Genomic DNA, 15,897 nt, shown 5'->3' with positions numbered 1-15,897 from the left:
ATTGCTACCAGTTCGACAATTTGGGAACCGAAAACGGGAGTCGAAATCGACGACTCTAGCTAACGGCGGCAATCGGCAATTGCAAATCCATTGTCCTTCACTTACAATCCAGGAACAAGTAAAGATGAATGAACCTCACCCAGCCAAACAAGGGGGAGGGTAAGAAGAATTCGGACCAACCTATTGTTGTAGGTTTGTCTGACGATTCAGAACACTCTATTATATATAAACTAGGGCAGAACCGGTCACATAGTGTCTGGGTGGTGTAGTCGGTTATCACGCTAGTCTCACACACTAGAGGTCCCCGGTTCGAACCCGGGCTCAGACATTTTTCCCTTCCGCCTCCTCGGATTTTTTCTTTTTTATATTAGATTTTATTTTTTAGGTTGTAGATTTCATCACGTGCAGCTTGAGTTGTCTCTATCGCATCTCGGATTTTTATATTAGTCGCGCTACGGCTAAAAAGAAGGAATAATTTCGAATATTTTCAATTTGATTCGATAGGAGATGTGTGAGGCATACGCGTACGTGCATGTAGATATAATCGAGGAAGGTACAGGAAGTAGACGGACTGCTCATCTCTGACATGTATATCGTAAAGTAACATCATCATTCAATCTAAGTCATTTTTCAAGATGTCCAATATAATGGGTACGTGATGCGATATACATTACAACTATGTCACTAAATAACGGACAAAAAATGTGATTATCCATTGTTATTATTTGGGAAAAGTGCAAAAAAAGTCCTAAACCTTTTGCATTAGTGCCAATTTAGTCCTAAACCTTTTTTGGTCTATTCAGTCCTGCTTTTGCATGGTGCGATTTAGTCACTGCTTTTTTTGGTGCATTAAGTCCTAACCTTTAAATTGGTCTTAGTCGATCCCTAACCTTTTGTTTTTGTCTTAATTTAGTCCTTCCGTGATTTAGACCGGAATTTGCTACGTGGAACTGCATAGCCGGCGGCGCCGTCATCGGCGCCGACGTGGGCCGACGTGGACAAATTAAATAATATTTTAATATTTTTTGAATTTTTATTTTTTCCTTTTTTTTTTTTTCCACTTTTTTTTTTTGGTTTCTTCTTCATCTGGCCGGTCGCCGGTCCGGCGACCGGCCAGAGGCCAGTGGCCGGCGAGCTCGACCTCGCCGGCCACTGGGGAGGGCGGCCTCGCCCGGCGAGGCCGAGCCTCGCCATGGTCGGGCGAGGCTCGACCTCGCCGGATCTGGCAAGGTCGAGCCTCGCCCAGCCGCCGGCGAGGCCCGACCTCGCCAGATCCGGCGAGGTCGGGCCTCGCCCGACCATGGCGAGGCTCGAGCCCTCGCCGGAGGCTGCGGCGAGGGCGAGCCTCGCCCGACCATGGCGAGGCCCGACCTCGCCGGAGGCCGCGGCGAGGGCGAGCCTCGCCCGACCAAGGCAAGGCTCGAGCCCTCGCCGGAGGCCGCGGCGAGGGCGAGCCTCGCCATGGTCGGGCGAGGCCCGACCTCGCCGGATCTGGCGAGGTCGAGCGTTCGCCAGATCCGGCGAGGTCGGGCCTCGCCCGACCATGGCGAGGCTCGCCCTCGCCGCGGCCTCCGGCGAGGGCCCGAGCCTTGCCTTGGTTGGGCGAGGCCCGACCTCGCCGGATCTGGAGAGGTCGGGCCTCGCCCGACCATGGCGAGGCTCGCCCTCGTCGCGGCCTCCAGCGAGGCTCGCCCTCGTCGCGGCCTCCGGCGAGGGCTCGAGCCTCGCCCTCGCCGCGGCCTCCGGCGAGGGCTCGAGCCTCGCCCGACCAAGGCGAGGCTCGCCCTCGCCGGCCTCTGGCCTCTGGCCGGTCGCCGGACCGGCGACCGGCCAGAGTAAGGAGGAAGACAACCAAAAAAAAAAGTGGAAAAAAAAAGAAAAAAAAAGGAAAAAAATAAAAATTCAAAAAAATATTAAAAAAATATTAAAGTTGTCCACGTCGGCGCCACGTCGGCGCCGGTGACCGGCCGCCGGCCGGCAGGCGTCCACGTAGGCAAATTCCGGTCTAAATTGGCCGGAACGACTAAATTGGCACAAAAAACAAAAAGGTTAGGATCTGAATTTGCACCAATTTAAAAGGTTTAGACTTAATTGGCACCAAAAAAAGGTTTAGGACTAAATTGGCACCAATGCAAAAGGTTTAGGACCGAATTAAGGCACCAAAAAAGGTTTAGGACTAAATTGCACTCAAGCTAACGGTTAGGACTTTTTTGGCACTTTTCCCGTTATTATTTCGAAGAAAATAAAGAGGAAAGGGGGAAAAAAAAAAAAAGGAAAATAAGATAAAACCACAATGTTAGTTCAAAAGTGATATGGATAATGAGGAGCAGGATTTGTGATGGAACGAGTCTGTCTATAATTAGTCTAGCTAGTGCTATATATGTATAACCTCCTCTTGCGTTCTGGAACCTCTTCTTGAAATGAAGGGCTTGAACTTATGTTTTTGCATTGGTAAGCCGGATCATCGCGGCGAGAGCAGGCGTAGCGAGCCGCGCAACCGGCGGCGGATGGCCCCGCCCTCCGATCGCGAACCGCGTCAGCAACCTCGCAACCCGAGAGGCCGAGGCCACGGCACTTTAGGTGCCGGCCATCACGTCGCGGTCAACCACCACGGAGCCGCCAACGCCGATGGCGGCGGCACCTCGGGAGCTATGTTCGTAGGGGCGGTCTACATTTCCCAGGGGGACGGCGGCGGCGGGTGATTTGGTCGACCGGGTCTGGTTTCGATTTCGCCTAGGCGCTTTGTGTACGTGATGTTGTGCAGATTTTTGGTTTGGTTTTGTGTAGGGTAGAGATGGATTATTTCGATGTGGCCTCATTGCTCGTTCGGTCGAGCGATTGGAGGATCGTCTTAAATTGATGTACAAATATATTAGATTACACTGAATTCGACATTACACGTCTCTATTGCCATTGATACAATCGTGCTTTCAAATTGAGACGCCATAGGCTTCAGCACAAGATGATTCTTTGCCATTCCTCCGGCCATCTCCGCGATTCCCCTCGCCGCGGTGGCTTCCGTCATCTTACCCTCACCGGCCATAACCTCTCCGAGATCTCATCTCTACCCAATCACGGCCTTCGGACGACGACGACGACGATCCGCCATCCTGCCTTTGATCCTCCTCACGGCGTGTCAATCCACAACACGTGCCCGTTGTGGCTCCGATCGCCATAGCCATAATAGCAGTTATCATTTCTCCGATCGGCTGCCGGAATCGCCGGTTAGGTCCACAGCATTTGCCTTCTCGACGCCACCGTCGCTGGAGCACCGTAAACGGAAAGAACCCTCTCGTCGAATACTAGCATTGCGATTTCTGAAGCCTTCATCAGGATTAGAGGAACAACATCTTCGGCCATTGCCCTTTCTCTCGTCGGCCATGATCACATTATCACAACCTTACACTAATGTGAAAAGCTTAGGCCATTAACGTCGCTACGATAAACAATATACCTATGGTCGAGGACTAACATCTGCAGAACCTCGGGCCATCGCGCGATCCACGATCCCGACAATTCTTGTTGCGGGGCTGATCTACGATGTGCACTTCCTCGGCTCCGCCGTTGTATCTCGCCGGATTTCTACCGGCGGACGATTGATTGCCTTAACCATAAGTCCGTCTTGTCGAACCCTAGAATTGCGATCTCCGTGACCTCCGTCACTGTACGAATAACGCCTTTGGCAATCGTCCGCTCTAACCACACGAAAATCTCCTCATGTTAAAAAACTACTGAAAAAATAGACCTATCTCAAAATTAAAAAAAGAAAAAATTGGAACGACAAAATCTTCAAAACAGATTAGTTGTAAGATTTTGAACTACACATCATGTTTATGACGGAGTATATATATGACTTTTTTTTCGTGTAGAGTACACTTGAAAAAGAACATACGTGTTGCGCTTGAAATAAGTAGTTAGAATATGTATAAAACGATTTTGGTCTATTTTGGGATATGCACTTAAATCATTATAAAATCGAAATACGAGGTATTTATGAAATATTTGACAATTAGGGTGCGTTTGTTTCAAGAAAAACATAACGTTTTTGGAAAATGTTTTTCGGAAAATCATTTTCCAGGAAAATAGATAGTTTTCCTTTGTTTGATGATATGTGATTGAAAACGTTTTCTGGTGTTTGGATCTCATTTGGAAAATGATTTCATTCCCATGATTTTATCTCGGGCAAAAAAATAAATTCGAATTTTTTAATATTTTTATTTTTAAAAATAAAAAGAAAAAGAAAAAAAGAAAGAAAAGAAAAGAAAAGAAAAGAAAAAAAGAATAAAATATCAAAAAAGTCAAGGGAAGCAATTCTGAAAAGTGTTTTAACATTCTTTGATTAGGGAATTTACTTTCCTAATTTTATCAATGAATGTTTTTTTTGACTGGAAAATGTTTTCAGTTAACTAATCATTTTCGGCGAGCCAAACGGATGAAAGTCCCGAAAACGGATTCCTAAAAAACACTTTCCCTTAAACAAACGCACCTTTGGCTTCTTTTCAAATTCAGAAGGTGAAATACTCAAAGATAACTGAAAAATTATCTTGATTATTGAAAAAAACGATTTTATCTGGTTGATAGGCGGAATCCATTTGGTCTCTTTTTTCGAATTTCTTTAGCTTGTCAGATTTCAAGGGTTAAATTGAGAAAGATTTTGTTTGCAAACGAGGATCACATTTCTGGGGGCAAATTGTACCAATTTGAGCACGAATGTGGATCTTATGTGGCCTTTTTCAAAGATATAACGATATAAATGATCATTGAATTTTGGTCAATATTTAATGTGATCTATGAATTTTTTATTTGTTCAATATTTTTCCTGAACTTTAGCCCAATATGCAATATGATCCCTCAATTTTCAATTTGATCAATATGGTCCTTGGAGTTTCGATACATGTTCATCTCAGTCCATGAAATTGAACATTTTCATATAGTTCACGAACTAAGATGAAAATGTACCCACATTGAACATTTTTATATAATTCATGGACTAAGATAAATATGTACCAAAAGTCTAAAAATCACATTGAATAAATTTAAAGTTTAATAATCATATTACATATTTAATTAAAAATAAATTAAAAATTTAGAAATTATATTGTATATTTGATCGAAGTTTAGGAATCATTTATGTTATTTTTTTCCTTTTTTCTAAAAGGCATGGTTAAAGCAGGCGACAAGGATTTTACGAGACCGTACATATCAGTATAAATTTAAAAAGAAAACAGTCAAGCTGGGTAAAGCTTTGACCGTGGGAGAGTACATATTCAGACTTTACGGGAAGACGTGAGGGTCTGTGGGTGAGATCGATAGTGATGTCCGCCCGAAGAGTCAAACGCAGTATTCGGTCAAAGGCCATTCGCTCAATAATTGTGCAATCACCCGTCATTGCCACGTGTATTATCGAAATTGGTTGTAGCAATCTTGAGTGGGCACGTCTTTTCTTAAAGGCCTTTGACACAACATAGTACCGGGAGCAGCGAGACTTGTCAATTGGCAATTATCTATAAGTAGATTTCTTAAACTTTGAACTCGACTTGATTCACTCGTTTCACAGGTGAATTTCAATTTAGTCTTGAGCATGCGCTTCAATTTCCATGCACGTGAAATTACTTAAACGATATTACTCGGTTGTTTGTAGAATTTATATGTCCAATGTAAGCTTGTCAAAAGCATTACATGTATGTGAATATGTAAAACGCCATGTAATTTCGACTAGTTGATGCGAGGCCGCTCCACTGAACCATCTTTGCTGTCGTGTTTGGCAGACTCGATCAAGTATGCAAACTGTTCGTTGGAATTGGTGGTGGGCTTGTACGTGATGGAAGAAAGGATCGGCGCCATGATCGTCGCCTTTTTGCAAGTTTACATAAATTTTATCAGTCTTTGTGTGAAATCATGCATGCGAAGCCTGTCGCACTCCAATCGAGTATATATGGCACGTTGTCCTCTCTCAAATACGATCGAGGTTTTATGAGGGGGGGGAAAGAATGCGCCGATCCAAACGGCAAGAAAGGGGGATGCGATATCATTCAAAATCAAAACCCAAGAGTCCATCTAGAGGATGGTTTGAGACACTTGAAACTCGGCAGACCATCTTGAGGGGGCAATTCGAGGACGAGTATCGCTCGGGGGGTCTCTTTTTGAGAAAATGGCATTATGCCTTTTGGTGCATTCCGGAATATCCCCCACTGTAGGCGCGAGATTGAAGTGGGCGATGTCCAAAACGAAAAATAGGGGGTGATGAGTGGGACTTAAGCAGGTCTTTAAATGGCTTCGTCCGAATTCCGAGATGTTAAAACACGGGATATTCTCAGGTGAGAGAGGGAAGAACTGGACGTCGAAACTGCGTTTCTGTCGTTAGATGCATTCCGGAATATTCCCTGCCGTGGGCGCGCGAGATCGAAGTGGGTGATGTCCAAAACGAGAGAAAGGGGGTGACGAGTGGACCTAAGCAAGTATTCAAAAGGATTCGTCTAAATTTTGAGATGTTAAACTCGGGATATTCTCGATCGAAAGGAAAGAACTGGATGTCGAAATTACGTTCTGTCGTTAGATGAATTCCGAAATATCCCTTATTGTGGGCGCGAGAGATTGAAGTGGGGTGATGTCCAAAGGGGGGGGTGGGGGAGGCGGAGACAGACAGGGATCCGCCCGTGCGGTGATGTCACTGTCAAAGCGGGGAAAAGCCATGTGAGGTTTGGTGGAGCTGAGCCAAAGCCACAGAGAAGAGAAAAAGATCTGGGGGCAGCAGAAGAAGAAGCAAGAGCGACACACGATGGGAAAGGCTCAAGAAAGAGAAGGGGCAAAATTTAGGGGAGGAGGAGGGCACGTAGGCAGAACCGCTCGCATTCACCTCGTCGTTTTCGCTTCTTTTAATAATATAATGGATTAAAAAGGGAGGGGCCCTCAGATTCCCCCTCCCCCTTGACAGTCTGTCTCATCTCGTGTCTTCTCTCTCTCTCTCTATATAATCTTTCTCCCCCTCAACTCAGTCCTTGGCTTCACTCTGCTGCCACCACCATCACCATTCGCCGTTTTCAACCCCGCCCGTGGTCTCGCTCCTTCTCTCTCTCTCTCTCTCTCTCTGCGTCCTCGTCATGGCTTCCATCATCGAATCTGGTTGGCTGGTACTCTCCCTCTCCCTCTCCCTCTTTCTCTCTCCATCGCTTTCTCTGTTTGGCTTGCTTTGCTCTCTCTCTGCGTGCGCGCTTCTCTTGCTTCCCCCTACTTCCTCCCCTTCTAGCTTTGAGTTCGGTCCTTTCCCGCTCCCCTGGCTGCATCTGGATCTCTGCTCCCCGTCGTCGGAAATCGATTGTTGGTTTTTTTTTGTTGGGCTACGATCGAGCCTGGCGCCGTTCGCTCTCGTTTTCGTTGGTTCCGAGAGGGGAGCCGTGGATCGCGGTCCCCGGCTTCGCGACCCCCGAGGGGGGAGGGGGATCGCTTTGCGAGCGATTGCGGTGTCGGGGACAGCATTGGACTGGCGGAATGTGGCGATGCATTCGGTGGTTTCGGATTGTCTTCTTTCTTTTGTCCCCCCCTCCCCCCTTTTTTTTCTCTTCTTTTTTATGTGGTCGCGTTTCGATTGCGTCTCTCTAGCGATAAGCGCTGGTTTGACTCCGTTCGGCGCGAGGCAATTGATGTTCGATTTAGATCCTTGACCTTCTTCCTTTTCTTTTTTGTCTGTTTGTTCTCTAGCTGTTTCATAATAAAAAAAAAACACACACACACGAGTAGCTCGTGGAAGCTTTGCACTGTGGCTGGTGGATGACCAGTGTCTCTGCCCACTGTGGACGTGACGATTCTGGGCAATCATTCGTGTCTTCGTCTTGAGCATGCTCCGTTCCTCTGCTTTCTTTTTCCCCCCTTCATTTGCTCCGGAAGGAAAGTCCATCTGCCGACGTGACGATTGAGTTTTTTTTTTTTTTTTTTACGAAGTCGGCGCTGCGGATTAGGGATCGAAGATCTTTTGTAATGTTAATTCAAACGGACATGCGGGCATCGTATCGAAGGTTGGCACAGTTTAGAGCACTTTCTGGGGGCACCAGGAAATGAAAGGGATGGCCTTGTCAATCGATTCTGGGTTGTTCTCTGCTTGTCTGATGTGATGTTCAATACTTGGATGTTAGAAAGTCTGCATGTCTGCATTTCGTCCTGATGTGTTCCTTGGTGTTCTGTTTTTCGCAATTTCTATGGGGCAAGATAACTGGCAAAATACACCGGAGCTTATGTGTCATTGAAGTGACTAAAATTTCGCCCCTGCACCTTCTTTGTCCACCGATCCAGTCACGCAAATCCAAAGTCTTATGGGTTTACGGTGCCAATTCTTACCGAGATCATTGTCTTGTGGTTTTTTAGCTTGTCTTCCTCCCTGGCCTAACTAATCGCCGACTTCAAGAGAAGATTGGCTAGGCTTATTGATGGTTACCGCAATCGATAGAAAACTAAATCAATGTCGGTGCTCTATATCTTTATTTGCTCCTTGTTGTTCTTATGGTTTATCCTGTTATCAGGCAATGATAAAGCTCTGATTCTTTGGTTTTCTGTCTCCCCTTGATTCAATTGCCTTTGACAAGTATCCCTCGCACTATTGGCATAAGAAGAAAGCGACATTTTTTTTATTTGAGAAACACTTGCCACCTTCAGTTTTCTCATAGCTCTACTCACCCTCCTAGTGGGGATAAGTTAATATTCGTTGTCTGTTTTTTCTTTTGATGCAGTATCTGGTCACCCATTTCAGCGACTTTCAACTGGCCTGCCTCGGGAGTTTCTTTCTTCATGAAAGTGTGTTTTTCTTATCAGGACTGCCTTTCATATTTCTTGAACGGGCAGGATGGTTAAGCAAGTACAAAATACAGGTTGGACCTTTTTTTATGACAAAGTTTTCCCTCTTGTGTGATTTTTCCTCTTGCCTTCCCATCTTTGATAATATCACACTTGGTCTTGTTTTTAAAAGTTTTTTTTCCCACTTTTAACATGTGAATGGAAGTGGTTATCTTGTGTAGACAGCAGATGAAACTACCTTACAGTTTTTAAAAGTCAATCTTTGCTAAAGATGCTTGCGAAGATATGCATATATGTATGTTTGTGGCATTTAAAATTGTATGGAGTAAACACCTTTCATGTTCATTTAAGATTTTGCTTATCCAAAATTTTGAATATGTCTCTGCTATTATGCTGTCTAGAAGTGTGGGCAATAAAAGTTATCAAAAGCTTATCATTTACATGTTGTGTACTTGATATTGAAGCAATAAGGGTAGAAATAAGATTGTTGCCAGTGGTAAAAGTTTTCATTTGTGACAGTTGAACAATTTATGATTAGCAATATCAAGGGAACAGGAATGGTATAGCTAAGCATTGACAACCTCATTTCTCTGGTCAGAGAGGTTTCTGCTGTTAAACTTGAAGTTTGTGTCAATAATCCTAGTTACGTTTGTTTGAGCAGTACCTTGAATTTTGCCTGTCAACCAGCCTATGCCATCTATGTATTCTCCTATTCCTTCTTCCATCTTTACAGAGTTTAACGTTTTGTGCAGCCGAAGAATAACACCTTTGCAGCTCAGGAAAAATGCATCACTCGTCTTGTGCTGTATCATCTGTGTGTAAACCTACCAGTGATGATTTTCTCCTATCCTGTCTTCAGATTCATGGGCATGCGAAGTAGTCTTCCCCTGCCACCCTGGTATTTTCTGGTTCTTTATACGTGAAATGTTCTTTTTCTGCAACATTGTTCATAGTAGTCCTCAAGGTTGGAATGCATCATTACCATCTATTTGTACCTTTACTTGAGGAGCTACCAACTTCCTCGTTCGGATGTTGCAGGAAGACAGTGTTGACGCAGGTTATATTCTACTTCATCCTTGAGGACTTTGTATTCTATTGGGGCCACAGGGTTCTACATACAAAATGGCTGTACAAGCATGTTCACAGTGTCCACCACGAGTAAGCAAGAACTTTTCACAGTTTCCTCTAGCCCTTTCTTTGGAAAAATATGTGAATGTATTCATATTCACACAGATACGCCACGCCCTTCGGACTGACTTCCGAATATGCGCACCCTGCTGAGATACTGTTTCTTGGTTTTGCAACCATTATTGGCCCTGCCATTACTGGGCCTCATCTGATGACTTTATGGTTATGGATGGTAGTCAGAGTGCTGGAGACAGTTGAAGCTCATTGTGGTTACCATTTCCCATGGAGCCTTTCAAACTTTCTGCCAATATATGGGGGGTAAGTGCTATTTCGTCACTTGATTCATTGTGCATTATATTGAGTTGCTCCTCCATTGACCTTTTTGCTTGAAATACCTCTTTCATGTATCTTTCAGCGCTGATTTTCATGATTACCACCACCGCTTGCTGTATACCAAGTCTGGAAACTACGCATCAACCTTTGTGTACATGGATTGGTGAGTTCTTTACTTCATGCTTGTTGGGAGGCCATAATATTTAATTTTTCTGTGTTCTATCATTCTTTTAAGCTAGTCCAAGCCAAAAATGACTGTGAAAGTACTGCTTTCCTATCATTTTTTATCTTCTGCCTTTGTTATTTTCCTTTGTATTTTAACTGTCATCTTATGGATGTTCACTATAACTAATGAGTGGGAAAGGGCCTACATCAATGAGTTAAAAAGGGTGATATGACATTGCTATATCTAATATTGGGAGCTAATATTATCTTCTATACCTACCTTGCTTTGCCATCTGCATTTCCTACTTGCTACACATGTAAAATCTTGTCCTTTTTAATGGCAAGAGCTGTTTGCAGATGTAACAGACTTCTTCAGGCTTTATTTGTTTGTCTTTAAGCATAAGCTGAAGTTCCTTCTCTGTTTTCCCATCAAAATTTAAAGAGTTAATACAACGAAAAACCCCAAACTGGTACACATGTGACAAATTTATCCCAAATTAATTTTTCGACCAAGAAAAATTCCAAATCGGTACAGCTATAACAAATTTATCTCAAACTAATTTTTTGACCACCCAAAACCCCAAACTGGTACAACTGCGACAAATTTACCCTAAACTAATTTTTTCGACCACAAAAAACCCCAAACTGGTACACCCGTGAAAAATTTACCCTTTCATTAGTTTTCGTTAAATTTTGGTGTCTAATTACTGAGTTGGATGACACATGGCAATTGACAGGTGTACTAATTTGGGGTTTTACCCCTCCGTTTGTTATAGGTTTACCAATTTGTGGTCTTTCGTGGTATTAATCCAATTTAACGGAGGGTAAATTTGTCACAAGTGATGTATCGGTTTGGGGTTTTTGGTGGTCAAAAAATTAGCTTGGGGTAAATTTCTCACAGGCATACCAGTTGATGTTTTTCATGGTCAAAAAATTGGTTTGGGGTAAATTTGTCACAAGTGTACCAGTTTGGGGTTTTCCGTGTTCAAAAAATCAATTTGGGGTAAATTTGTCATATGTGTAAAAGTTTAGGGTTTTTCGTGGTATTAACCCAAATTTAAAATATCAATTCTGAAAAAATATGAAGAAGTTCATATGGGAAACTTACGTGTCAGCATTTGCATTTTGTGGAAGTTTTGAGTATTCCTGCTTTCAAAAAGGTCAAAAGTGTGCGAGCTGCAAGATTTCAATTAGAAAAACTTAATAAGTATAAGTTAATCCAAACAGACCGTAACAATTTTCTGTTCCCATTTCCTATTTGAATGGCACATATGTAAATATTGTCCCATGTATGTCTAATGGATGGGAGTTTCGTACCATTCCAGATCAAAAATAGGGTCAACCTTTAAAAGTTTAAGTTGCCTTCAGTGCATGTTGTAACCTGAATTGTCATATTGACCCTAGAATCATTCCTTCAGAGCATTTGGGCCTGTGTAGCCTGCTGCACTCTCTAGGAATGTATGTTTTTTTCAGCATTGAGTGTTATGAGCCTTTCACAAACCAAAGTTCGTCTGAAACTCTTTTTCTATTGTTGTTTCTTGAGAGACTTCTTCCTGTATCAGAACTTGTCTACTTGATCCATTTATTGTGTCTTTTCCCGAGTAGAAATGGCGTGCAAATAATTTGTAATTAGCCAGCTTTATATGATGCTTAGATGATAATGTTTTATGAGCAACTCTTATGTCGTACCCTGTGTGAATGATGTAATTGAATAAGTGTTTCAACATAGAATATTTTCATTCTGCTATCATCTCATTTAGAGGGCCTATGGTACCCTAAAGGGGGTGGGGGATTACTAAACTTCTTTCTTTTTTTATTGGACTAGCATCTTGAATCCTGTAAGCATTTAGGCTCGTAAGAAAAATATGCACAGCGCATCGTTTGGACACAATACATGAGTTGTTGCATGCAGCAGAGATATGGGTGATACATTCTCCTCCTAACCACATGATCTTCGATTATGCTTCTTTCTCTTCGGCTCTAAGTTATTGTTGGGTCAGGGCTTTGCTCCTTATAGAGATGTCGATCATATGATGTCCTTCATTATCGTAAGCCTCATTGTTGAGTGGTGGCATGTTTATCTATGTTTGCCAGGATCTTCGGAACCGACAAGGGGTACAGAAAGTTGAAGGCCTTGAAGTCCGGTCACATTGAATATTCCGGCAAGGAAATGTAGCGAGGGAAAATTTTGTTGAGATTCTCGAAATTGGAAGTGGCTGTATGGTTATAGTCATCTCAGAGGAAGGTTCTTTTTCGGTCAGTGCATCATCTTCATTTTTTCCTTCATTTTCAGTATCATCTGTGACGTGGAATCAGTGGAAAGCTTCCTGTGAACTAGTTGTTTCTACATCGATGAGGTTGTGTGGCCACCAACCTGTTTGCATGGACTTTGACCGCTACCTCAGCTGAGTCTGTTCACACAGACAATTTTGCATTTCATGTCGTTAAGCATGTGTATGATTTGAGTTCCTCCCCGGGAACAGTCGATTGCTGTATGTAAAGTGCTTTAAAAATTATGATTTTCGAGGACTATGGAATTTTCCATAGACGGCTTTGGATGCGGAGGGCCTTTCCCGGAGATGTCTGCATCAAGGTTCTAGTGTCCTAGTCTTGAAAATTCAACCATCTTCTTCCGTTTCAGGGATGGACTGGTTTGCCAAAGAAAGGGTCGATCTTTTTGGCGAAATTTCTTCAGATTCAAGGAATTCATCGCATCATCTTCACTCACTTGGAACAAAGTTTTGAACTTTCGTTAGATCAATTGAAAGCGTTCCACATGAAATGCTCTACAAGGTTACTTCTCTTAGAATATTTATGTTGGGAAGTTTGGCCATGTTGTGACAAGTAGTTCGGAGCAAACGATGAAATAGAAAATGGACCCGCAAAAGTAATTAAGCAGTAGATCGCCAACCACCTCATTCCCCATTTCGTGATTTACTAAGTTAGTTCATTTGCTTCATCACCCGGCAAAATTACAGACAAGAACTTAATTCTGTTCCCCTTTCCATTAACAAATTTCGGATCTTGATTTTAATTTTGCCATAAAAGCAACGGAAGGAAAGAGCTCTCCGTGCTAGCAAGATCTCCTGAGATCCACTACGACCACGCTGATGTTGTCCGTGCTGTGCCTCGCCAGCGCCAGCTTCGTCAGCAGCAGCGACGTGTCCGAGCACGCCCTGTCCGGCCTCGCCCTGCCCGTCCCTGCAGCCGTGGGCTCCGACGCCGCCGCCGCATCCTCCGGTGGCACGGGGATCTTCCCCCTCAGGCACATGCTCGCCACCCCGCACGCGGAGTCGTTGGAGACCACGTCCCAGAGCCCGTCGGTCGCGAGGATCAGGCAGTCGTCGTCCGCTGTCCGTTCCATCACCGTCACGTCCGGGTCGCAACTCACGTACGGCTTCAGATAATTATCGCCTGCTCCAAAAAGAAAACGAGTAGCATATTCAATTAGATGCAAGAACCAAAAATGCAGAAAACAGTCGATCATGACGTGCCACCAGATGAGCCCTACCAATGGCTCTTGACATTGCGAGAACTCCGAGGACCCGAGGCCCGCCCCAGTAGATGACCCGACCGCCCGCTTCTTGGATCCGGTTCAGCTCGTCCGGCCTATCCGGCTGCCAGAAATCACCACATTAAAATTCGTATACGTGATTGAATTATTCAGTTCAATATAGTAATTTTATGTATGAATCCTTAAAATATAGCAAGCATCCATAAGATCGGGTTCAGCTCAGACGAGCCGAAGAGTGCAATACCAACCCTGTGATCGGAGGAGAGAGGAACCGCCTTGCCCTTGCGCGAGAGCACCGCCCTGGAGTCGCCGCAGTTGGCGACGACGATCTTGTCGGGGGTGACGATGGCGACGACGGCCGTCGACCCGACCGCCTCGCACTCCGGCGACTGGAGCTCACACCTGCACCTCTCGTGCGACGCCGCCGCCGCCGCCGCGGCGCCCTCGTTCCACGCGATCGCCTCCTCGTCCATCTTGCGAAAGCTCCTCTCCATCGCGGCCCTCCACCCCGTCGGAGCCGAGCCCTCCTCCTTGTTCGCCGCCGCCAGCTCCTCCTTTATCAGCTCGTGCATCCTCTCTCTGCAACGCACTGCCACCTACCCAAAGATCATATTTTAGAGCTTTGACCAGAAAAAATCCTTTATTTTTAAGGATTGAAAAGCTCGCGATGTCGTTTGAATTTTAGTTAGCCCGAGATTCTTACATGAGAGCAACCGTGCCCGTCGTAGACACCGAAGTAATGCAGCTCGGTGGTGGGCTCGCCGCGCCGGCGGCAAAAGGAAGGGTGGACGGCGACCATGTCTTCCATCTCTCTCCTCCTCCCACAGACGGACGAGACTCCGAACTTCGGATACTCGCTCGGCAGCTGTAGAGCAGCCGGGCTGGACAGTGTCCTGCTCAGAGCAGAAGCAGCCGTCGCCATCGTCGCTGCTCTGATCAGGCTCAGCGAGTCGTCGCTGATGGACGCAGCCTTGCGCTCCAATCTCCCGTCCCCCCGTCCACCGACGCGCTTCTCTTCGTCGGAGCAAGAGCCCTCGCTGCCGTCGAGCAGCTTCCTCCGTTTTAGCCCGCTCTCCGTCTCGCTGCCTCGAGGATGGGTGACGCCGCCGCCGCCGCCACCGACGAACTTGAACCGCCGGATCTCCATCCTCCGCCGCCTCGCCGCCCTCGAGCTCGGTTTGCACGTCGGGTTCGCCTCGCTCTCGCTCACCACCCCGCAGCAGATCTCCGCCATCGAAAGAACTGGCAAAGGGAAAGGGATCGCCTTTCTCCTCCCTTTCTCTTTTGCTTTACCACCTTCTTCTTCTTCTCCTGTACAGTTCGACAAAGAAACAGAGCCCCTCCAAAAATGGCAACGGCTTCCGGGCCAGATTGATGCTACAACACCAGAACGAAGACACGAAATAGAACCCAAGAGCGCTCATAAGAAGGGAGGTTCGCAAGCAATCCCATGATGAGCTACGCCGCCTCGGCCTCTTCCTCCGCTGCGTTGTTGTTCTTCACGCACGCCGAGAAACGAGTTCCGCAAAGAGAAGTAAAGAGAAGCTGCTTCTTCTACGAAGAAGAAGAAGAAGAAGAAGAAGAAGAAGCGTCGTCTCGTGACGGGGCAGGTTCGCTGGTGTGCGTCACGGCAAGTGTGCTCCCACCTAAACGAGGCCATCCCGGCCGTCGATCTCCCTCCAAACGACCCTCTCTCCTCCGTCGGAGCCGACCACGTGTGCCCCCCTCGCTCTCTCTCATGCGTGGCGTGGCCGAATCCGACATCTTACGGCGGGTTGGAGAATTTTCCTTACAACCTTAATCATGCGATGGGTGGGAAACCTATTTTTGGGCCGACCTGTGTGATGAATAACATGACTCACCGCGAAAATTACAGGCATCGAAATATCTCCTACCACTTAACTCGTGAATTTTCCTGCAGAATTATTATACTCTTATACACGAGCCTCATTTATTTCATAAAAAAATTAATG

General features: G+C 45.4%; 2 protein-coding genes and 1 non-coding gene across 3 annotated transcripts; 2 read left to right on the top strand and 1 right to left on the bottom strand.

Annotated features, from left to right (window-relative positions):
• The first annotated feature begins 254 nt into the window (after positions 1 to 254).
• Positions 255 to 328, top strand: TRNAV-CAC (transfer RNA valine (anticodon CAC)). The gene has a single exon. It is a non-coding gene; the product is annotated as a tRNA-Val (tRNA).
• Positions 329 to 7,024: 6,696 nt separating this feature from the next.
• Positions 7,025 to 12,942, top strand: LOC115670208 (methylsterol monooxygenase 2-2). Its single transcript, XM_030591422.2, has 7 exons — positions 7,025 to 7,130; positions 8,721 to 8,858; positions 9,537 to 9,682; positions 9,823 to 9,942; positions 10,018 to 10,230; positions 10,328 to 10,408; positions 12,505 to 12,942. The coding sequence occupies exons 1-7, from the start codon at positions 7,101 to 7,103 to the stop codon at positions 12,584 to 12,586; spliced, it is 810 nt and encodes a 269-aa protein (XP_030447282.1). The 5' UTR covers positions 7,025 to 7,100; the 3' UTR covers positions 12,587 to 12,942.
• A 356-nt stretch (positions 12,943 to 13,298) lies between these two features.
• On the bottom strand, positions 13,299 to 15,651 carry LOC115670202 (probable protein phosphatase 2C 24). Its single transcript, XM_030591412.2, has 4 exons — positions 14,628 to 15,651; positions 14,173 to 14,520; positions 13,922 to 14,027; positions 13,299 to 13,824 (listed from the first exon to the last, which is right to left on the bottom strand). Exons 1-4 carry the CDS (start codon positions 15,156 to 15,158, stop codon positions 13,484 to 13,486), a joined length of 1,326 nt encoding a protein of 441 aa, XP_030447272.1. The 5' UTR covers positions 15,159 to 15,651; the 3' UTR covers positions 13,299 to 13,483.
• Between the last annotated feature and the right edge of the window lie 246 nt (positions 15,652 to 15,897).

The sequence above is a fragment of the Syzygium oleosum genome, unplaced genomic scaffold, assembly GCF_021117445.2.
Source record: "Syzygium oleosum isolate NSW1041296 unplaced genomic scaffold, Sole_v2.1 Sole_v2.19, whole genome shotgun sequence".
Lineage (NCBI taxonomy): Eukaryota > Viridiplantae > Streptophyta > Magnoliopsida > Myrtales > Myrtaceae > Syzygium > Syzygium oleosum.
Note: the sequence above shows the minus strand (reverse complement) of the source record. Positions and strands in the feature narration are given on the sequence as shown.

Bases quoted from the DNA above. Each gene is read 5' to 3' on its own strand.
- LOC115670208 (XM_030591422.2), top strand. From the start codon at position 7,101: ATGGCTTCCATCATCGAATCTGGTTGGCTG. The intron at 7,131-8,720 runs GTACTCTCCCTC...CTTTTGATGCAG, and splicing joins TCATCGAATCTGGTTGGCTG to TATCTGGTCACCCATTTCAG. The intron at 9,943-10,017 runs GTAAGCAAGAAC...ATATTCACACAG, and splicing joins GTTCACAGTGTCCACCACGA to ATACGCCACGCCCTTCGGAC.
- LOC115670202 (XM_030591412.2), bottom strand. From the start codon at position 15,158: ATGGCGGAGATCTGCTGCGGGGTGGTGAGCGAGAGCGAGGCGAACCCG. The intron at 14,521-14,627 runs GTAAGAATCTCG...ATCTTTGGGTAG, and splicing joins ACGGGCACGGTTGCTCTCAT to GTGGCAGTGCGTTGCAGAGA. The intron at 13,825-13,921 runs GTAGGGCTCATC...TTTTTGGAGCAG, and splicing joins CGCAATGTCAAGAGCCATTG to GCGATAATTATCTGAAGCCG.